Source organism: Cydia fagiglandana, chromosome 12 (assembly GCF_963556715.1).
Source record: "Cydia fagiglandana chromosome 12, ilCydFagi1.1, whole genome shotgun sequence".
Lineage (NCBI taxonomy): Eukaryota > Metazoa > Arthropoda > Insecta > Lepidoptera > Tortricidae > Cydia > Cydia fagiglandana.
This window is the reverse complement of record NC_085943.1, coordinates 10,934,186-10,957,318: the sequence shown is the minus strand read 5'-3', so window position 1 is coordinate 10,957,318 and position 23,133 is coordinate 10,934,186. Positions and strand designations below refer to the sequence as shown.

The window sequence follows — 23,133 nt, the reverse complement described above, 5'->3', positions numbered from 1 at the left end:
ACTGTACATAACTTTGTTTAAACGATCTAACTTGTTATTTCAGATTATGCCTTCGATATTGAGGTCAGTGTGGCACGCCACGAAAGCTGTAATCCGTGTGGCTAGCGAAGCTCTTCTTATATTGGCGGTTTCGACGTATGGTGAGTTCTTTTGTGCAGCGTAAGAGCAATAATTTACTTAATCTGTTTCTGATATACAGGGTGGAAAGGCACGACGATCCTTTCCGCAAAAGGGGGATAGTTTAGCCTAAGCTCTATATTTTCTCCATAGAAACTATGTTAATATGGGCAACCGTTTCTAAATTATGGCCTTTTAAACATCCGTGCAAAAAACTACTTTGTTGTAACCCTAACAGGTGACAGGGTCAATGAACTTACTTGTAAACAATTAGTATACGACAGGAAATTATGCTAATTTGTTGCCATCTAACCATTCTTAGTTCTGCTTACAACACGGTAAGAATCGTTGCAGGATTTTCGCTTTCTTAGTGGTTCCACTTGTTCAATACTTGAATGAAGTAGTTATGTTATTCCTTAATATTAATAATACTAACCACAACATTGTTTACAACGACAGTTCAAATTGTGACATTGACAACCACTCAAAAGTACGCAATCGTCTTATAAATATCTCTGGTTTCCTTGACTGATAAAAAGGTTTTAGTTTCTTAACACGTTTCACAAAATTATTTTCGAATAATTGGAAACTATCTAAAATAATAAAAAATTACAAGTAGGAAGTAGGTTGTGTTTGATAGATTAAAGAACTTGCAAAAATGAAATACTATTATAAGAATAAATCAAGAATAAATACTTCTTAAATATCTAACTAACAAATCTTCTTGCGTGGTAGGAAATAGACAAGACGTCTGATGTTTGAAATTAAATTGTCATTGAACTTTATTTATCTAATGTCATATTCTTCAAATAAATATGCCGTGTTAGATGTTCGTGGTTATTTAAATCTGTGGGCTGTGTAAAATATATGGTGTACCAAACGGAATGTGAAACTGCGGACGAAATGAGACATTAAAGGCTAATTGCTGCTTCTGACAATCTGCGGAGGAAAAATTACGAAGAGCATACCTACACTATCGCATGGGCAATGTGCGCGGGCTCGGGTGCGGGCTGCGGCGTACATTATAAGACACGGAGGTACATTTGAACACCGTATGTGAAGAGAAGATAGTGTTAAATATTGGCAAAAAGTAATTATCTAAGAAAGTAATAAAATTGTATGTAATATATTTGCATTCATTTGATTTATTTGTCATTTATGCGTCATTCATAGATCATTGCGATTCTGTCAACGATCGGAAAAAAGCGTAAAGACCCGAGCTTTCCCGACGGGGATCCTTAATCTAGCCGTCATGTGCACATGCTATAGGGTTATCACCACAGTTAAAAAGTAGAAAATTTGGTATTTTTATTTTTTATACTCAATTAACGATTCTTACCATTACCAATCTGCTCTGTATCGCTTAAACGACCTAATACTTCCGGGAAGGATCGTCGTGCCTTTCCACCCTGTATACTTCATTCACGACAATAACGTTATTAATAACGCGCTATAAATCTCAATTTGTTATTAAGGGACAATTTCTCGCCAATCTGATTAAATTGTCTGATCAAATCAGGTGGTGTGGACTGTGGACGCCAAAATATATTGACACCAATTTCTTTTTTGAATCTGATGAAATTGGTCAAACTAGAAAAAGGCAAAACATAAATTAACTGATTTATGCTTCTAAAATGTAAAGTTAATATTATAAGCAAATACATATATTAAAAAGTTCTTATTTGTTTTTTTTTATGTGTGATCCTTTCTTTCAAGGTACTCTGGTGTCTGGCGAAACCGCGTTCGAAAAAGAAAAGCGGCGGAGAGCAACGAAAAAGAGCTTCGAGCGCGAGGCTTTCGACCGACTCTTCGACGAACGCGTGCTAGTCAACCGAACCAGAATTGCTGCGTGCGACCGATCGCGACCACTTTACGTATTAAATGTAAGTACCTAAGACTTTCACCATTCCACTAACCCGAGTTTAACCGATTAAACCTGGAGTTGCCATGGTTACCCATACAATTTGACACTAGGTTAACAGTTTAAAGGTCAAACCCCGGGTTAGTGTGATGGTGCAAGTGGGCCTATAGTTCGTTTTTTTTAGCATTAGAAAGAACTCCACAGAAGTAAGCGTACAGTTTTTATCAGGCTCTTTTATTGTTAATAATTATTGAATTATCTAATGTAGCACGGTCAATACATATAATTTACTTCAAATTATTACCGCTAAAAGTGCCGGATTTGGAACCACAAGCTTACTTCTGCGAAGTTCCTTCTAATGCTAAAAAAAACGAACTATAAGTAACATAGGCCGGCAATACGTTGGTCAGACCTAGTCAAAAATGCACTCTAAATGGAGTGGGCTCCATGAATGTACAAGAAGAGCTACAGTACGGGAAAAATGGCGACGGATAGTGAAGCTTACCACCGGCCCTGATATGACGACCACGACCACTCTGATAAGAGTGTGACGACAAAGAAGACGAACATAAGCCAAATGAGTGGTAGAGAAAAAAAAATTACTTCCAAGCTTTTGACTTCTGCTTGAAAAATTTGACTTCTGTTTCAGCGAGCAAGAGCTTTAAAGGCGTTCAGCCGTCCAGTCGACGAGACCACATGCGCGTGGCCGGTCGCTGGCGCCTTGTTACCTCATACTAACTTGCTTCTATTGGCGTTGTTCAAACCTTGCATGGAAGGAAGTGTACCGACCCCGCCGCCCGACCCTATGATCAACCAGAAGGTAAACAAAACTTTATTGCAAGGACATAGAGATTACAACCGGCTGCATGCATGGTAGATGAGACGTTTTGCACGCGAGCAGTACCATGTGCATTTGTTTTTACCTCATACCAGGCGTGGCTCACTCCGCGATTTCGTCGCTTTGCAACAGGTATAGCTACAAGTAGGTACATCCGTTCCACACCAATTTTGATGGCTATTAGCCATAAGCCGCGCGTGGCGCTGTCGCCACCTAGCGACCATATCTGTCCTGATCGTAACAGACGCGTTTTGTTAGAGAGTGAGTTTATTTATTCTGTGCTCATACTAACTTGCTTCTATTGGCGGTGTTAAAAGCCTAGGTAGGTATACATGGACGTAAGCGTACTCTAATATGATAAACCAGAAGGTAGGTATCGCTGTTATGCACCAACTGACTTCTATTGGTGATAACCATTCCCACATGGGTGCAAGTTTGTATGCCGACCCCGCCGCTCGACTCTACGATCAACCAGAAGCTAAAATGTTTGCAATATTTTTGCTGGTTAACCTAGCATGCCGTCACCGGTGACACAAAAGTGTAAGCTCTCCTATAAATGACTAGGTACAGTTAGAAAAATGTCAGATTTTCTCCGAGTTTCACCTGTAACCTTTCCTTTTTAACCAGGTGGCTACAGAAGACGAAGACGAGCCTAAAACCGTCCCGTCAGCAGCGCTGCTGGCGTGCGCGCGCAACGTGGTGCCGCTGGCTACTCGGCCGCCGCACACCGCCTGTTTTCCACACCGGTACCAAGAGGTACGGATTTATTTAACCCTTTGACCGCTTAATCGCACCATCCCACTAGCCCGGGTAACCCGTTAACCTAGTGTCAAATTGTACTGATAACATTAAATATATTGAAACGGGTCACTCACGTATTTTAAGTCGAAAAACGCTCGACATGTTTCACTCCGTACCGAGGAGTGTCATCAAGAGCTTGCGTTTATGGTGACGGACCGGCGTAGACTGCAGGCCGCAGCCCTCCGCGCTCGATGACTCGCCGATGGCTCTTCATGTCTGTCTCACGGAAGTTTTGTTATTAAAATTGTACTGGTAACCATGGTAACCGGTTAACCCCGGGGTTAGTGAATGGTACAAGTGGACCTACACGTCAACTGACGCGCGCCGCTGCAGCCCAATATCGACCTTCGTGCATTGCGACAAGGTTCACGATTCGATGACGTGACGCGTATAATAGGCGTGGCGTTCAAAGAGTTAATATGTAGATTACTTATTTGTTCTCATAATTATCTCTAACGTAAGAAAAGGCAATTAACTAAAAATGTAATAGTAAATGTTTTAATCCCAAAACATTACCTTTACCTTTACCTTACCTTTTTAGCTAGCTAGTTTGGTAATAAAATGTTATATTTTTCCAGGAGGAAGGCTACCGGCAGTGCGGTCCTTGGCTACCGGATGTTGAGCAACCAGACGAGGATTCTGCCTACAACACTAACATTTCACATATAATGTTCTTTATAGCTCTTTTCGTGTGGCTAATTGTATAAGGGCTTCGGGCACAGACTAAATTATTACCTACTACTTCGTACAAAATTGTCATTCGCTACTAATATTTATCAAACATATACGTCTGCGAACGATCCGCTTCAGACACCTCCGTCCTACAAAATATAGTAGCGGTTTAAGTACATTACCTATAAAACATGTCTAAAGAGTAAAGATGTCTTTTCTACAAGAGATGCCCTTGTGGCGGTGTATTCTACAAGCAATGTGCACCCACTGCCACTATTACCTATATTCATTTTTAAATTAATTTACTAGATCTACCATAGTTAAGCTAGATTTATAAATATTGTGGTACTGAAGGTCCCATTAAAGCTGCGGAAGCATAAGCAAGCCTTATTTAATCTAAGGGCGCTCAAAAGACGCTAGTGTGGGATTTCTCTTACAGTTGATATAAATAAAACACTATGTCCATCAACTCTTTTAATTCAAGATTCAACGTTTGGTTCGGTATATCTATAATACTGATCATGTCTTCATCACAATTTGCTGTACGGTTTTAAGCTTTGTAAACTGTACTAACCCCTTTATTCATAAACGTTTACTAAAGTTGACAAGCCGATAATAATCGTTTGTCCCTTTCCATCATATCATCAATACGTCGGGCTTGTCAACTTTAGTAAACGTTTATGAATAAGGGGGTAACTGTCCAATGGAATTAAATAAACGCTAAGAACTTAGTAAATTTGTTTTACATTTTTTACCCCGACTTAATGAAACCATATTTTGAGTACTAGTAAACTATCATTCTCATAGAAAAGGTAACCTTGCAAATAGTCGCGTTAGTCTGTGCGTCGTGAAATGTAGGGCAATACATTCTACGACTCTTCTCTTTTCTTTTTGCCTTTGGTAACTTTTCCGTGAGAGCGACACAAAAATCTGCATTTATTGTAAGCCTTACAATCATTTACAAAATCATTTACTGTAACTTAAGGAAATGCGTATTACCTATTGTAATAGTACAGATAACATCTTATTATAATAATAAACTTTTCACCTTATAAATTAATAACGACACAAATAAAGTTTTACATTAAAATTAAAGATATTTGACACAATCCTCAACATAAGATACTTTGTAAATGGAAGTATTTGAACTAAGAAAACACAAATATTCAACAAGAAATTAATCAGGGACCGGATCCGGTTACCAATAAAGGGGTATTGGATCGGGTACTTCATAGAATTGTTTTTACAGACCGTATCAGTACGATAACCATAATTTTAACTTACCCGAAAGTGTAGCAGAGTTAATTTTGGATAAACATGTGCTTACCATATCAAAAATCTTTAACACGGTTTCCCTTTCAATCATTTTAGAACGCAATCAAGTTATTTTAATCTCTGTTACCAAGAAATTGCGTGATGCGTGACCCATTGGTGGGTCACGATTCATACTTTGGGAAATACAGGGCTAACATATTAATAGGGTAACTATATCATCTGGGTAACCATTTAATAGGGTTACCGAAAAGATAATCAAACGAACGGGTTTTCCGGTCCCTGGAGTGTATGTACACATCAACCATTCTTAAAATACACGCGTCTCGAGTCGGATTTGTAATCCTGCTTTAAATCGTATGGAAGATCTTTCGGTTTGGGATCTTTATTGAAAATTTGACACTAATTGGATCTAAATCGAAATTGGATTTCAAGTTTGGTTAACCTCTAACTTTTTTTTTAAATTGATTCAATCGATTTCTGATGCATTTATAATGCAGAATTCGAATAACAAGTCAATAAAAAAAATTATCTAACTCAACATAGAACAACAATAATAGTAAAAAAATATAATGAAACACACCTGTATATAGTTAAGATAAATTAACTGTATTATATTATTATTTTCATGATATATCTATTTCTTCTCTATTATTCCGATAAAAATAGATATAGATATATCTAACAATTTCCGCTTTACATAGAGTCCTATCTACCCGCTACAATCTTCAAATACTATTGTTGTAATTAAGTTACTGACTACTAATAGTAGTTTATGTGACTGTTAAATAATGACAGGCATTAAAATACGAGTGTGGGTTTATGAAACAAGCTGAAAGGGTGTTTCATAAAAACAGCACACGAGTGTTTTAATGCCTGACCCCCTTATTCATAAACGTTTGCTAAAGTTGACAAGCCGATAATAATCGTTTGTCCCTTTCCGACGTATTTGTATGATGGAAAGGGACAAACGATTATTATCGGCTTGTCAACTTTAGTAAACGTTTATGAATAAGGGGGTAATAATGTAGAGTTACATAACTACACAGATATTATAAGCTCTTATATGATGTGTTCAGGAACCGCAAACGCATGCGAGATTTGATCAAACACTCAAAACGTCATCTGACCTGATACTTAGAAATGAGGTCAAATCAAATTCTTTGTTTTTCAGAGATGTTCAATATTTGAATCTCATTATTAATAACATAATAACATTTTCACAGATAAGAAATTTGTTGTAACAAAACAGTTTATGCTGGCCGTAATTTGCCGTTTTTAAACGCATCATAGAGGGTTTAACTGACATGTGTGTAGATAAAATATTTTATTTGAGCCCCAGATATTCGATAGAACTAGTCTAGTAAAAATGTTCTCTCTGTATGTACATAACTTTTCAACCATATACCATTTTTTTATCGCATTGAACTCTTTTCATTTTCAAAAATACTCAATCAAAATATATTTTGCTGTATGTTTGATTTAATCGATACTGAATATCATCAATAAAGCAGTTCTTTGAATTATGTTGTGAGTACAATTAACGAATATGATTTGAGTAAGTCATAATTATGCTTATTCGAATAAAGAATAGGTACCTATATAATTTCAATAACTCAGAATATCGCGTAAATTTTAAAATAATACTGATCAATTTAATAATAACAATATATTTTCGTAAGAGTTCATAGGGGTTGCCCCATATCATATTCCTTGCATTTCGTTTCCATTTTGGCACCATTCAATCTTAAAATTCGAATGTTTATTAAATTTTATTATCAATCTATAGATCATTGTTACAGTCACGGTCATAATAATGTACACATTATTACCACCGGGTCATTCCACCGTTTCGGGTGTTACACTTGAACTCATAAAATAAGGTTTTATTCGATATTGTAACAGGAACTAGGAGATTATAACTATTGATTCATCTACTACTTTGATAATATTTTCCTTTCCTGTACGCACATTATTAAAGTATAAGAGAAATAAAGAGATAATCATTAAAAAGTAGCTGTTTCGGGCGTTACGGGAATTGGCCTATACCTTCTGACCATCAGTACCAATATGCATAATTAAGCGAATTTTATCAAGTAAGCTCCAGTTTTATTTATGTCAAGTAATAATAGTTAGTATAGTCTACTGAAACACTGAAGTAACACTTAGTATCACTTCTTATTTAATTTTAATAAAATAAATTACCTGTTTCGGGTGTTACTCATGGTTCGTTTCGGGTGTTACGAGTACGAAATTAAGACAGATTTATACGAAATTATGGCTCATTTTATTAAAATTATTGTCTTTTTAATAAATTCGATTAAAAATATAAGTAATAAATGCTGAATTATTTTAAAATACATTATCTTAACAATAAAAACTGTTTCTCGAAGATATCATAATAATTTTTCTTTCGATGCGAATATTTCCGAAAATATTCACTTAATCAAAAACTTGTTGATGGTGACACCTATTCATTTTGAAAGATCTATCCAACGACATCCCACATCACAGGATTAAATGGAAAAAAAAATTAAAAATATTTTTTTTGTACAGGAGCTACCATAAAAAAAACATTTTTTTTCGGTTTTTTTTTTGTGACATGAAGGTTCGGTATGATTTCTATGGAAATAGGTTAGTTTGGACTTCTTAAACCAGTTTTCATTTTTCAACCCTTTGGTAGCGTTTCTTATGGAATGACCCCAGTGCCCTTAAATCGCATATTTATGACCATGGCTGTATATCCTAAACGGGGTAATCAACACCAATTAGTTAATATTTTGATAAAAGTATTTTGAACAGTGGGAGTAAAACCAGTTTATAGCCACTAGTAACATTAAATTCACATTAACAAATAGTAATTTCTTATATTATTTATAACCTAAGATTACATTAACATTATTCTGATAAACATAACACAGTGGAAATCCAAGTAAAAAAAGAATCTTTGGTACAATGTATGTATTAGATAACATAAACAACTTAAAGGTTAAAATATAAAATACGAGTATATCTATGATATAAAAATTATAATTTTATTCATAGCTGCCATTTAATGACATGTATAAATACGCAAAATAAAAAAATAAAAAAAACAGTGTATAAACCATTATTATGACACAAGTACTTTGTGATGATTAAGAATGAATCCGGAATGTAGAAAAATAAAGATCATTTAGCCTTTAATAAACATAATAAATTAGTTCTATACGGTATCTACATAATTATAATACTATTAAATAGTATATTATCTAAACATCTAACATTTTTATAGTATTCTGATCGGCAGTTTTAAAGTACATAGTCTTTACATAACTTTATTTGCTATATACTCTGGGTGTGGCGTCGCGTGGCTATTGCTAACCCCTAAGCGCCACTTGCACCATCCCACTAACCCGGGGTAAGCCGTTTAAACCTGGAGTTACCATGGTTACCAGTACAATTTGACACTGGGTTAACGGTTTAACCGCTTAACCCCGGGTTAGTGGGATGGTGCAAGTGGGCCTAAGACTATTTGAAAATATCTTAAAAACTATCAAAATAGTGGAAACTACTTAATCCATATTTTGACTTATACTGACAGTATAGGACTCGGATTAAAAGGTAGATTCTCCTAGTTCCAAATAGACTTAGGTTTTATTTCACTGCGACGGTATTTAGCGCAAATACACTCGAGAGCAATGAAAATGGAATGGAATGGAAATCTCTTCAAAATGTGACAATGCACACAGATCCCAAATTGATATGTGGGATATTTTGTTAAATTGCAGTGTTGGTTTATACGCCAAGAAAAGGAGTAAGAGAGAGCATGGAGATCACAGTGTACTTATAATATATATATATACTGTGGTTACCATTCTTGGCACGATATAGGATGGCTTACAGAGAAATAATTATTTTTGTCACACCAATCTTTGACTTATTTTTTTCCTCATACAATTGTTGTTATAATACAAGCGAAAGTCTCTTTTTAACTCATTTTATTATAAAGGGAGTTTCGCTTGTTTTATTAGTTTTCAGTTACCCCAAGCAAGTTACCAAGTTAATAATTTAGTATGTTGATATTTCACGGAATGGGTTCAAGCTTGACACGAAACGCCCAGCATTCGTTGCAAGAAAGTCTAAAATTGTAACTCTATAACTGTTTACAGTAGACAGCACTGGAGCGACGGTCCTTCTCTAATTAATATAGTTAGAACAAGACGGGTAATCTATCTCGGGATCGCGCCGCTTCTAGTACTACGTAGTTTCATTATTCCAGAAAAGTTGCACGAACGCGTGGAGCGTTTTAAGAGTTAACCAGTAATACTTGTTGTATACCATCGTCCACACTGTTATCTGACAATTCGTAAACCTTATTACAAAGAGATAAGGTCCACTGATGGTCAGTCGAGTGTTGGTGTTGTTGGGAGGAGGATGTTCACTCTTCTTCGGATTCAGTGTCCGAGTCGGGGATAGTGTTGAACCAGTTCTCCCAGTTGGATTGCGGGCCTCCCGTCGGCCTACAAATAAATAAGGCGCTCTTAACATTAAATCTCATGATTAATTACAACCCCGAGAATATATTTCCTCTGCCTTCATAAGGATGAAGGCAGAGGAAATATATTCCCCACTATGATTTTGAACTTTATTGCAAAGTAATAGGGTTCAATTTCTGACACCCTTATGCCTGTTAAAGGGTTAAATATATTTGCTGCGCACAGCCGCACAGCACACGAGGGTTTAATAACGTACTTACTGATAATGTACAGATTATTTTTAAGTCATTTCGCTATTGTTGAACTGGCGTTCTATGGCAAACTTTGGACATATCCATATGAAGGATTTAAACTTTAAAGAAATAGTATTTTATGCAACCGTTGTTTAAGAGAGGTCAAAAACGGCGAGTGGCGTGAGTAACAATTTGAGGCGAAGCCGAAAATTGTTAATAAAGACGCCACGCGTATTTTTTGACTCAGTTAAACAACGTTGCATACAATACTTTTTCTACGACCAAGCACTTACTTTGAAATAGTGAAAATTTAACAAATCTTTTTAATTCAAGAAGTAGCAAAATGGAGGGTACGGGCGGGAAAAGAATGAATAAATGAATGAAATAAAAAAAAACATGTCTATGGTTCACTTATGTCAGAGATGACATTTAAAATAAGGTTGGCAACACTGTATTTCATTCAATATTTTTTAAGTGGTCATTACACGAAGTATCGTAAAATCGCCAAAAAGATAGTGCGTGTATGCACAAATTCTTTTTTGGGGAATAGACTAAAGACTTGTCTTGACAACTATAAGGTAGGGTTTTAAAGGTGTGTGCACGATATGCACAAATTCTTTTTTGGGGAATAGACTAAAGACTTGTCTTGACAACTATAAGGTAGGGTTTTAAAGGTGTGTGCACGACCCTTTAAATGACAAATAAAAGTACGGGAGTAGAAAAAGGTTGTTTTCATCATGGCGCTGTGCGTTAGTTGGTGTGAGTGTACGTTTTGTGGCCGCGACGTAATTGAACTTACCGCTGTTTGGTGACCGGCTGCGGCAGCGTGGCGGTGGCGGGCGGCGGCGGCGCGGGCGGCGGCGCGCGGCGCTGCAGCGTCTGCGTGCCCGAGGGCTCCTCCGCATCCTGCCACGACGGGTCTAGCACCCATCTGTACACACACTCGTCTTCTTCTAAATTATACGAGAGATATGAAGATAAAACCTATCACGGTCAATGGGGATAGGGTTGCCAGATCGAAAAGCGCTATTATCGTGAAACAATATAAATTTATCGGGATTGTGGGACCTAAGTTGGGAAAAAAAAAACATTCAAATTAAAGTAATTGTATTAAAAACAACGATATTTCACATTATTGGCACTACGTCAGCTCGCTCGCTCGACGACAGTTCGGAACTTGAAATTATTTTATTGTTTTATAACGTGAAGCTGTTTTTCGGGACAGTTTTCACTTTGTCGGGAATCGGGAACACATACTAAAAGTCGGGAGAAATCCGCCAAATCCCGACCATCTGGCAACCCTAAATGGGGAGGGTGTAGGAATTGTAGGGGGCGGTCTACGGAAAATTGGCGTGAAGTGTAGAACCGTTAAACCTCCCAACTAGACAACAACTATACCCCAATTTCAACAACTATATCTCTAGTTCGGTCCCGCAAAGGGTCCACAACTTCAATATGCAATTAATTAAGTATATTGTTGACCGGCGATCAATATTAATGTTCTTTTTGGTTTTGTTTGTTCATTTCCATTTGATAAACTATTTTTCTTTACAACTTTTAGAGTTAAATTTGGACCATAGTTGGGAGCTTTTGGACTATAGTTTGGAGGTTTTACGGAAGTCAAGCTAAAAGCGCAAGGCCTAACCGCGCGCGATTGGACGCCGTCAAAATCTCGAATCTCGACACAGACATCTCTCGACAGATATCGAACAATGTTAGATCTTTTCATCAATTAATTTATTCTTCGTTCACTTAGGGTCGGTTGCACCAAAACGTCTGTCACCGTTAAAGCGATCGCTAAATTTCTTTGTATGGGGAATTTCATACTTCCCTGCTGTTTGACGTTAATCAGTCTGTTAAATGTGGTTGGTGCAACTGGGCCTCACGTGTTCAGACGTGTCACCTTGACACAAAAATTAAACACTAAGGGCCAGTTGCACCAACCACATTTGACAGACTGATCAACGTCAGCCGGCGCGCCCCGGCCCTTTACTATGAACCTTTCATACATAAAAATTTAGCGAACTCTTTAACGATACGAACAGTTTGGTGCAACCAACCCTAAATGGACCGTCTGATTTCACCTTTAGATGGCAAACCTGCTACGCAAGGGACGAGAGACGTAAAGCAGGACTTTGGTCTGATACTATAGACGCACGACACGTCGTGAAATGATACAGGACAGATTTACATTCTTATAGTAGATGAAATATAGCCTTTTGGGGTCAAAAAATTCCCGCAAAGATGGGGTTTGATGTTTTTAGTTCTTTGTATGTATTTTTTGTGCTCGAGTGGAGACCACGGACTAGCAAGCGCAGCGTAGGACGTCCACCCACATGATGGACAGACGACCTTGTTAAGGTCGCCGGAAGACGCTGGATGCGGGTCGTTCCAAACGGCACGTATGGAGATCCAAGGGGGAGGCCTATGTTCAGCAGTGGACGTCTTATGGCTGAGATGATGATGATGTATTTTTTTGACATACTAAAAATATATCAAAATACATGTGTGCAAAACGCATATTGTTTACCGTCTTTGTGGGAATTATTTTGACCCTCACCTACAAATTTTCATACAGCTCCTCTACTATTATGAAGGGTCCAAAATTTTCGTTACCTGGAGCTGGTAGCGGACTTGCAATTCTCGCACTCGCTGCGATAGTCGTCCGGTCCGTCCGGTTCGCCGTCCGGCGCGCCGCTCGAGTAACTGCATACGCATGACGGCTGCAAATCAAACAATGAACTTAAATATAACATAATCTTACAAAATGCTGTTGTGTTTCTTGTGCAACTCTGTTCTATGAAAATGGATTAAATTATGGATATTAGCTAGTAGCCTGGGAAGTAGTGTCATAAGGTGCAAATTTTGGTATCGGAGGAATTCACTTAGCACAGATGTAATATACGTAAAGCTAAGCTAATTGAGCCCGGTAGACATCCGCCACCCCCTGGCAGGTAGGCAGGGGGGGCAGTCAAAGTCATTTGTAATGGATTCAAGCTTTGAAGTCCTTTTTGACCCCCTTAGAGGATGAATTTTTAAAAACGCTGAAATTACTTTTCTTGTATTCTAATAATATGCGCATATAAAAAGTTTCAAGCCCCACACTCGAAAAAAATATTGATCTCCATACAAATTTTCAACCCCTATTTCACCACCTCAGGGGATAAATTTTCAAAAACGCTGAAATTAGTTTTCTTGTATTTTAATAATATATCTTATAACGAAGTTTAAAATTCCAAGCTTAAAATAAAACATGAACTCCATATAAACTTTCGTCCCCTTTTTAACCCCCTTAGGGGTTGAATTTTTCAAAATCGCTTTTTATCTCTTGTACACATTATAAATGTAACCTGGTGTGCAAATTTCAACTTTCTAGCAATTGTAGTTTCGGCTGATAATATTAATAATTGAATAAAAAATTGCAAACCGATTTTGATTTGTTCGTCAATATTTTTGTTTTTTTCTATTAAACTGTACATTAAATGTCTCAAAAATGAATTCCTTATGCCCGATTTATCTGGAAATGATACCAAACTCGAGGTGGTAGGTAAATAGAAGCCGATATGTAGCGTGTAACTTTGGATGCCCCCCTGCTTACCCACCAGGGGGTGGCGTTTGGCTACCGGGCTGGATTGGCTTAGCTTTACGTATACTACATCTGTGCCAAGTGAAGTCATCCGATACCAAAATTTGCACGTCCCATACATTGGGTGACACTGCTTACCTCACTATAGTACACTGGGCCTCAATATGATAAACCTAGTCGTTTCCAACTAACTTAAGCGTATTGTCTAAATTACACGCCATCACGATATTTATTATCGGATTGCGCATACAATTAAAAAAAAAACGTGACGAATCACATTTGGGAAATGTAATCACCACGGTCGTCGCAAATAGATATATGGCCGTGAAATATGCCGAAATGTAAACCTATTTAATGCCGACAAAGTCTCTGGACTGGCCTCGTTTCCTCTAGCGGCCCACCATAGAAGGAAAATTGGCAATCGAATTTGATTCAACGGTATTAGAAAATAGAGTTGAATTTGTTTTGTTTTAAAATCGAACGAAACAAAATAAAAGAAACTCTATTCCATTTCATTAAGATTTAAATTTCTTTGGAGGTAATTTGTACTAGTATTAGGACATTGAACCCCAAGAGGATAAACCTAGGGTGTTCTGGATTGAATTACCTTATCAACCGTGAGCGGCAGTGTGGTTTGAGGTCCGGCGACGTCCGCGGCCGGTTTGCCGGCAGCCTTTAGGGGCTTAGGCTCGATCCCACCTACGTTGTGCTCTTCGCTGTGAGCTCTGCGACCAAATTGAACAATATTAGGTTGGTATTCCACCTGTCCAATATCCTGGTCCAATTTGCATTGCGTCTCACTCTCTCACTAAGCAAAATGTGAGATGCAAATACACATTGGACAAAGAAATTGGACACCATGACATCACAATTGGAAATGGAATACCACCCTTAAACACACTAAAATATAATCAAGCAGGTAAATACTGGTAAGGATGCGGTAAAAGTAGGATGCGACCACAAAAACTTTGCAATGGCAAAATTAATACACCATTTACATATACGGTATGCTTTTTACACAGTTCCGATTTTTTTATTAAGGATTAGAGATTTGTCAGCAATGGTTTCTAAGCGCTGAGCAGGTTAAAGCTGGATGGGCAGTTTATTGTTAAGGGGTTTTTAACTTATTGGAGCCCCCGCTACAAGCGATATTGAGGTTCTTTAGCATACTCCGCCCTGTGTCTGTCATGGTGACTCGCTGGGCTTATGGAACTAGTTTAAGATCTATGAGTGTAGTGAATTATCAATATCGCTGTCTCAGTCTTATGTATGCTCTATTTCATCATACATCTATTACCTCTTGAGCCCCCACTGGATGCTAAATTCAGGTTCCTCGGCATACCCCGCCCTGTGTCAGCCATGGCTCGCTCGCTGGGCTTGTGGAACGAGCGCCGTATCTCGCTGTGACGCGAGCGATCGCAGCAGTTGTCACCGGCTATGGACGTAACAAGGGTGTGTCCTATTTCACCATACATCTATTACCTTGAGCCCCCACTAGAAGCGAGGTTAAGATTCCTCGGCATACTCCGCCCTGTGTCAGCCATGGCTCGCTCGCTGGGCTTGTGGAACGAGCGCCGTATCTCGTTATGGAGCGAGCGATCGCAGCGGTTGAAGCCGGCTATGGACGTGTCGAGTATGGTTGTGTCGATCGCGGTGGAGATGCGCGGGATTGTGCGGTGCCTGAGGACGAAGTAGTGAGTAATTTAAAGCTTTTAAATACATAATCTGTTATCCAGATCAAACGTAATCAGATCAAACTTATATAACTTTCATGATACTTTCGGATGAAAGAAGCGCCTGGCGTCCGTTAGCTCGTTGGGTGGATGACATTCGGAAAATTGTGGGGCACTTTTGGATGAGACTAGCCCAGGACCGGGATAAGTGGCGTACACGAAGAGAGGCCTATGCTCAGCAGTGGGCGACTGAAGGCTAGAATGATGATGATGATGATGATGATGTGACTTTTCATAGCTTTTAAGCAGTCAGTCAAAACCTTATAATTTTATTGTAGCTAAGTCCAATAGGGTATTTGACTGCATTTAAAATATATTTTTTTCACACCAGGCACCAGATAATTATTAGAAAAACATAGTATTTATTTTTAAATACAAGTTCTATTTGGTAATCGGATAGAAATATAAAAAGTAGGTGAATCATGCGTGACGTCACGCTTCATATAAATTCCATATCAGCAAATCGTTTTGACAGTTCTAAAAAACAAACTGATTTGACTAGTACGAGAATACCCTATCGATAGTACAGTCACCTGCAATAATATGTTACTCTTCGAGAGCCGTAAAAATATGTGACACGCTCTTATGGCTCTACAAATAAGATCGTGTCAGATATTTTTGTGGCCTTCGTTGTGTAACATTATTGTAGGTGATAGTACAAGAAACTGACAGTGAGAAGTTGGCAGGGATTGCACTGGGGAACCTGACCACTGTTGTAGGGAACCCGACCATTGTGTATAGGGGCCTTAATCTAATGTAACTGACAGAGAGGAGTTGGCAGGGCTCGTGTAGAAGCCGGGCACGTTGTGCGGGCGCTCCGGCTCGGGCTCGCGCGGCACGCTGAGGCCGCGGTGGCTGATGGCGCCCAGCGAGCCCGTCAGCCGGATCGCACTGGGGAACCCCACCACTGTTGTAGGGAACCCGACCATTGTGTATAGGGGCCTTAATCTAATGTAACTGACAGAGAGGAGTTGGCAGGGCTCGTGTAGAAGCCGGGCACGTTGTGCGGGCGCTCCGGCTCGGGCTCGCGCGGCACGCTGAGGCCGCGGTGGCTGATGGCGCCCAGCGAGCCCGTCAGCCGGATCGCACTGGGGAACCCGACCACTGTTGTAGGGAACCCGACCATTGTGTATAGGGGCTTTAATCTAATGTAACTGACAGCGAGGAGTTGGCAGGGCTCGTGTAGAAGCCGGGCACGTTGTGCGGGCGCTCCGGCTCGGGCTCGCGCGGCACGCTGAGGCCGCGGTGGCTGATGGCGCCCAGCGAGCCCGTCAGCCGGATCGCACTGGGGAACCCGACCACTGTTGTAGGGAACCCGACCATTGTGTATAGGGGCCTTAATCTAATGTAACTGACAGCGAGGAGTTGGCAGGGCTCGTGTAGAAGCCGGGCACGTTGTGCGGGCGCTCCGGCTCGGGCTCGCGCGGCACGCTGAGGCCGCGGTGGCTGATGGCGCCCAGCGAGCCCGTCAGCCGGATCGCACTGGGGAACCCGACCACTGTTGTAGGGAACCCGACCATTGTGTATAGGGGCTTTAATCTAATGTAACTGACAGCGAGGAGTTGGCAGGGCTCGTGTAGAAGCCGGGCACGTTGTGCGGGCGCTCCGGCTCGGGCTCGCGCGGCACGCTGAGGCCGCGGTGGCTGATGGCGCCCAGCGAGCCCGTCAGCCGGATCGCACTGGGGAACCCGACCACTGTTGTAGGGATCCCGATCATTGTGTATAGGGGCCTTAATCTAATGTAACTGACAGCGAGGAGTTGGCAGGGCTCGTGTAGAAGCCGGGCACGTTGTGCGGGCGCTCCGGCTCGGGCTCGCGCGGCACGCTGAGGCCGCGGTGGCTGATGGCGCCCAGCGAGCCCGTCAGCCGGATCGCACTGGGGAACCCGACCACTGTTGTAGGGAACCCGACCATTGTGTATAGGGGCCTTAATCTAATGTAACTGACAGCGAGGAGTTGGCAGGGCTCGTGTAGAAGCCGGGCACGTTGTGCGGGCGCTCCGGCTCGGGCTCGCGCGGCACGCTGAGGCCGCGGTGGCTGATGGCGCCCAGCGAGCCCGTCAGCCGGATCGCACTGGGGAACCCCACCACTGTTGACAATACAAGGTACATTTTTAAATCACTGTCACTGTCACAGAATAACTAATAGTAGTAATACTACCGTACAGAAAATTCACTCCTTCATAAAAGTCAGATTTAGGTATAAAATTATACCTATACTCGCTGCCTGCAAGCAAAATTGAAACTTATAACCGCGCACGAACCGTGAATCTTCTTTGCGCGCCGCAGTTTTATGACCGGGCTGTGAGTGTTGGCACGGGGTTGTCACTTGACAAGTTTTAGTTTAGTTTAAATATGTAGGAATTACAAGCGTTCATTCTGTTAACATAAAATTTTTATCCGGAGATAGTATGTCTGATTCTCACGGAAGTAGGTTTGCCACAGCCGTATTCCTTTGAAAATAGTCGGTTCCTATTATTGTTTCTGGGCAACCAATATTCAATAAATTAAGGATGTTTATTTCAACTTTTACTAATAAGGACTTGTGTATTTTCAATTTTGCGCGAGCGCCACGTGACACGACTATCGCGCGAGCCGAGCGGCAGCCCACTGCCATACGTCGGCCCGGGAGGCGCGCCGGCCAAATGTACCTAAACTGCCTAGTGACACCCCCCTGATGTGGGCAGCCACCTCATTCTGTGCTGCTACGCCGAAATGGTCTTAGGACCTCATCTAACTTTAAAACACCATTCTATGCATATAGAGAGATATATACTGACTGTTAGGTGCGAGCGGGTGGTGCATAATAGGCTCGCGTGGCTCGGGATGCGGTTGTAGCAGCGGCGCTGCGAAGCAGTTCTGCGGGTTCGGCATCTGTCAGACATTCAAAAAAATATGTTTTGCTCACAGTGGACATCCGTAGTAATATTATAAAGGCGAAAGTGTGTCTGTCTGTCTGTTACCTCTTCACGCTTAAGCCGCTGAACCTATTTTGTTGAAATTTGGTATAGAGATAGTTTGGGGTCCCGGGAAGGACATAGGATAGTTTTATGTTGGAAATCATCCCTGAAGAGAGTGTAAAGGGGAGTAAAATTTAAATACCTATGAATTGCCTAATAATTGAAGTAAGCAATGCGCGAATTGAATGATTGCTACTAGCATTATCCAGGCGCTATACCTACTTTAGCTGCTGTCACTAATTCCACGCAGACGAAGTCGCGGGCAAAAGCTAGTTATTTATATAATCGTCTGCCACCTCAGCTCTCGTCTAGAGTACGTAAAAACATATCCTTATATATCCTTCAATGACACCATATTCAGATGCTTAAACCGTCTTAAATTCTCTCAACATCTTGATTAACATTGTTATTAGGTATTTGCTTTTTTAGTGAGAGAGATAAGAGATAAGTTTGTGTTTGTAAGAATCAGTGTTATTAGGGTTCCGTACCCAAAGGGTAAAAATGGGACCCTATTAATAAGACTCCGCTGTCCGTCTGTGCATCCGTCCGTTTGTCTGTCACCAGGCTATAACTCATGAACCGTGAAAGCTAGACAGTTGAAATCTTCACAGTATTTCTGTTGCCGCTATAACAACAAATACTAAAAACAAAATAAATTAAATATTTAAGTGGGGCCCCTATACAACAAACATGATTTTTTTGCCGATTTTTACGTAATGATACGGGAACCCTTCGTACGCGAGTCCGACTCGCACTTGGCCGGTTTTTTTTTTATATGACGTACCTGTTGCACAGGCCGCGGTATGTTGATGTAGCCGTGCCCGGAACATTGCATGGCGTCGTCGGCCCGGACCATGGTCTCGAGGTTGGTTGGGTAGGTCCGATGGAACGGCGTTTCGGTGTTCATCCTACAAATAAATAAATGCAGTTTATAACAGAATAGACTGCCAGAAAAATATGCAAATAAAACTAATGCTTCGGTCACAAAAGGCCTTGCGGACGTTGGTAGCATTAATCACAACAAAATTGATAACTTCGAATGACTACGAATGCGACTTCGATAATACCCGTGTTCGTGTCAAACGATTTCATTCGGAGCGTTGTTTTGACTCCTTTCTGTATAGGAGTCAATGAAAGCGCTAATAGTTGAGTATTATTATCATGTTCAATAATTCGCGCGTTCTCAGTTCCGATATACACACGAATGGGAAAGTTCTGGCAATAAAGTTACTTACCTCATGCCATCGGAGCACTGCGCGATGGCCTCGTCATACGGTGGCGGGGCCTCGCCGCGGGGCATGTAGTTGCCGGGCGGTTTCCAGCCCGCCAACGCTGTCTCGCAAGTGCCGCCCATGTAGCCCATGCTACCACTGATGTATCTAAAACAACAAAAGCGTAATGCATAAAATAACATTCATCTATTCTAGACGGATACGTATACCCCACGATCTCTACGTAAAATCACTGAGAACCAATCATAAAAAGTGCCTCGATGGAATAAACTCAAGTTGATTCTATCGTAAAGGAACACAGTATCAGAGTTTAGGAAAGAAGTAAATAAAATATGATTGCCCAGTTACCACAATGACCGTGTTTTATTCTGAACTCTGTTTAGGGTGGCCCAGCATCACCTCCTGCCAAAATTTAAACACTGCTAAAATTTACCCGATGCTAGTAAGACTCCTCTGGTCATCAGCATGCGGCGGCCTCCGCCTCTTCTGCCTCCTCACGCGGTACACCACCAGCGCGACCGTGAGGAGCGCGACGGCCACCGCATCGCCGACCGCCATGCGGAGGTTGCTCTCCAACTACAACTCACCCAATGCTGGTAAGACTCCTCTGGTCATCAGCATGCGGCGGCCTCCGCCTCTTCTGCCTCCTCACGCGGTACACCACCAGCGCGACCGTGAGGAGCGCGACGGCCACAGCACCGCCGGCCGCCATGCGCAGGTTGCTCTCCAACTTCAACTTACCCAATGCTAGTAAGACTCCTCTGGTCATCAGCATGCGGCGGCCTCCGCCTCTTCTGCCTCCTCACGCGGTACACCACCAGCGCGACCGTGAGGAGCGCGACGGCCACCGCACCGCCGGCCGCCATGCGGAGGTTGCTCTCCGAACCATCTGCGGGCTTCACCACGTCGTCCAAACAGATGAACTCGCAGCATGTGTTGCCGACGCGAAATGACCGACAATCCTAGAATAATTCGGCTTTATTAGTATTCTAAACATGCTGGCGCAGCGCTAGGGCTCGCCTTTGTTCGCTCGCTGGGTGAGGCAGCACGCGCGCAATAGTTTCGTTTGATTTTAGGTTTCCATACCCAAAGAGTAAAAACGGGACCCTATTACTAGACTCCGCTGTCTGTCTGTCCGTCCGTCTGTCACCAAGCTGTAACTCATGACCCGTAATAGTAGTTGTTGAAATTTTCACACATGATGTATTTCTGTTGCCACTATAACAACAACAAATACTAAAAACAAAATACAATAAATATTTAAGTGGGGCTCCCATACAACAAACATGATTTAGTTGCTGTTTTTTGCTCACTAACATAGATTTATAAGTTTTGTTGTGCCTTGTACTAACAATAATATGGTTTTTTTTAATACACAATAAAAATATTAAATTGAATTTAATTAGTACCTAATAAAATATACAGTCCGTTTGCTGTGATGGAAATAAAACATTTTTAAAATGTAAGTATAATATTTTGTTTTACTCTCTCTCCCTACATCTCTAGCTTTCTTTTTCTACTTTGTTTAATAAACATTTATTTTGATGTATTGTTATTATTTTTGTTTGTATGTAAATTCAATGTTGATGTTTAAAAGTGCCCTTGTGGCCTATTTGCTGAATAAATGTTAAAATTTGAAGTTTATTTTGCAGATTAGTCAATGAAATTGTAGCTTAATTAAAATAAGTTCTGCTGATCCACTTGTGTGGATGTGTGGTGTCCAAGACAAATTAGAATGTGATCAAAGTAAAAAAAAACATGTCAAAAGTGGATCAAGTATTTCTTGCTGTCATTCTATCCTATCAACCAGAAGACAGTAGTATAATGAACTTCGAGGGAAATAATTGATGAATCCTGTCCAATTTTTTGTCTGTTTCTAATCAACCAAAATATGTTTTTTATACTGTAAATTTTTATGTGTTAAAGTTTGAAGTTTATTTTTTGTCTGTTACCCGGGTGTCGGGACCCGGCTATGTCCTTAAACCACGTCCAAGACCACCGGTGGACGGGCAGCAGTGTCCCTCAAATTCGGTGGACTCGACTGCAATCGCCAACCCACCTGCCAAGCGTGGCGATTATGGCATTCACCCCCCAAAAAAGGGGGAGGCCTATGTTCAGCAGTGGACATCTTATGGCTGAGATGTGATGATGATGATGATACTGTAAATTCTACTAATAAAATTATTGTTTTAATCAAGTATTAAAGGGATTTAATGTAAAGAAAAACTTGGTTGACCAAAATTATGTTTTGGGACCTGCAAGCTCCCTGAAACCAGGTTTATTCATAACACATAATAAATGAATCCCTTAAGTAGTAATCCCCAGAAACTATATAGATACAACAGATTTCTATTAGCATGAGTATTATTTATCTGAGTAATGTTTGGTCTAGTTTTCTAAATAAAGGTCACTACACTCATTACTAAAGGTCATCTAACACAAAAGCACTGGATATATTGAACTTTAACCTTTTGAAGCTTTTTTGATTTAATCAAATATCTTTTATATTTTCCGTCACAAATGTAATATAATATAATAAAAAATTATGTTAACAGAAAAAACAATTACAATCAATCAATAAGACAGAAGACATTGAACAATCGGTGGTAACTCAAATTGACCTGTGATCTGAACTGAACCTTTAATTATGATATGACATTGTCAGGTAAATACCTGAGGGGGTGAGCATAGCACGGCCTTGCAGGCCTTGGGTCCGCCGTTGTCACATACGCATAGCGTACAGGTGTCCGGACCTGGCACGTAGTGCAACCCGTGGCTTATCAACCTCCCTCGTAGGTCCGTGCAGTCATTCTGCGCCACGACACCTGCACAACCAACAATCACTTAACAACGAAACCAATCAACACTTCCCATCACTAAACAACTATTACTTACTATACAAATGGAAGGTCAAACATAACACGGCCTTCCCCAACATCTTATCCCAAATCAAATATCAACTGAACACCTCATTTTTAGAGATAACAGACCCGTGGCCTATTTTATAATCGATATTTGCTATATGGCCGAGTAAATCTCTATAAAGGATAAGGACAGAGAAAATTGATCATGCGTCTTTGAGTTTTTGCGCCTGTCAAACCCTTAACACACGTAAATGTCATGTCAGTCAGCTGTCACCATTTTCTTGTCATTTTTGACGTTGTTGATACGTTCGAAATCTCAAAGAATGCTTTAGAGCAACAATAATATCAATAGAATCAATATGATTTTAATGTTGCTACAATATGTACTCAGTTCATTAAAAACACACCTACACAAGCACACTGTTGTTGGTCTTCAACGATTTATCCGACACTTGCTCAAGTCAACCAACCGTGCGTAAGTTGTTGC

General features: G+C 40.6%; 2 protein-coding genes across 2 annotated transcripts in view; one reads left to right on the top strand and one right to left on the bottom strand.

The window, feature by feature from the left end:
• The window catches only part of LOC134669341 (voltage-dependent calcium channel subunit alpha-2/delta-3-like), a 38,915-nt gene extending 34,485 nt beyond the window's left edge, over positions 1-4,430 (top strand). The window contains exons 25-29 of the mRNA XM_063526855.1: positions 44-140; positions 1,834-2,000; positions 2,628-2,798; positions 3,444-3,572; positions 4,196-4,430. Coding sequence (XP_063382925.1) covers positions 44-140; positions 1,834-2,000; positions 2,628-2,798; positions 3,444-3,572; positions 4,196-4,324 — 693 coding nt within the window. The 3' untranslated portion in view covers positions 4,325-4,430. The remainder of the gene's footprint in view (positions 1-43; positions 141-1,833; positions 2,001-2,627; positions 2,799-3,443; positions 3,573-4,195) is intronic.
• Positions 4,431-8,928: 4,498 nt separating this feature from the next.
• On the bottom strand, positions 8,929-22,885 carry LOC134669340 (uncharacterized). Its single transcript, XM_063526854.1, has 13 exons — positions 22,678-22,885; positions 22,456-22,607; positions 20,524-20,744; positions 19,786-19,929; positions 19,335-19,458; positions 18,371-18,464; positions 17,539-17,680; positions 15,354-15,538; positions 15,156-15,317; positions 14,466-14,581; positions 12,889-12,995; positions 11,072-11,203; positions 8,929-10,063 (listed from the first exon to the last, which is right to left on the bottom strand). Exons 1-13 carry the CDS (start codon positions 22,718-22,720, stop codon positions 9,982-9,984), a joined length of 1,704 nt encoding a protein of 567 aa, XP_063382924.1. The 5' UTR covers positions 22,721-22,885; the 3' UTR covers positions 8,929-9,981.
• Between the last annotated feature and the right edge of the window lie 248 nt (positions 22,886-23,133).

What these genes read in the sequence shown, in the direction of transcription:
- LOC134669340 (XM_063526854.1), bottom strand. Translation starts at nt 22,720, where the DNA reads ATGTTGGGGAAGGCCGTGTTATGTTTGACCTTCCATTTGTATA. An exon ending in TTTGACCTTCCATTTGTATA is followed by an intron (nt 22,608 to 22,677) that starts GTAAGTAATAGT and finishes TTGGTTGTGCAG; the next exon opens with GTGTCGTGGCGCAGAATGAC. An exon ending in CAGCCGGTCACCAAACAGCG is followed by an intron (nt 10,064 to 11,071) that starts GTAAGTTCAATT and finishes ATTTATTTGTAG; the next exon opens with GCCGACGGGAGGCCCGCAAT.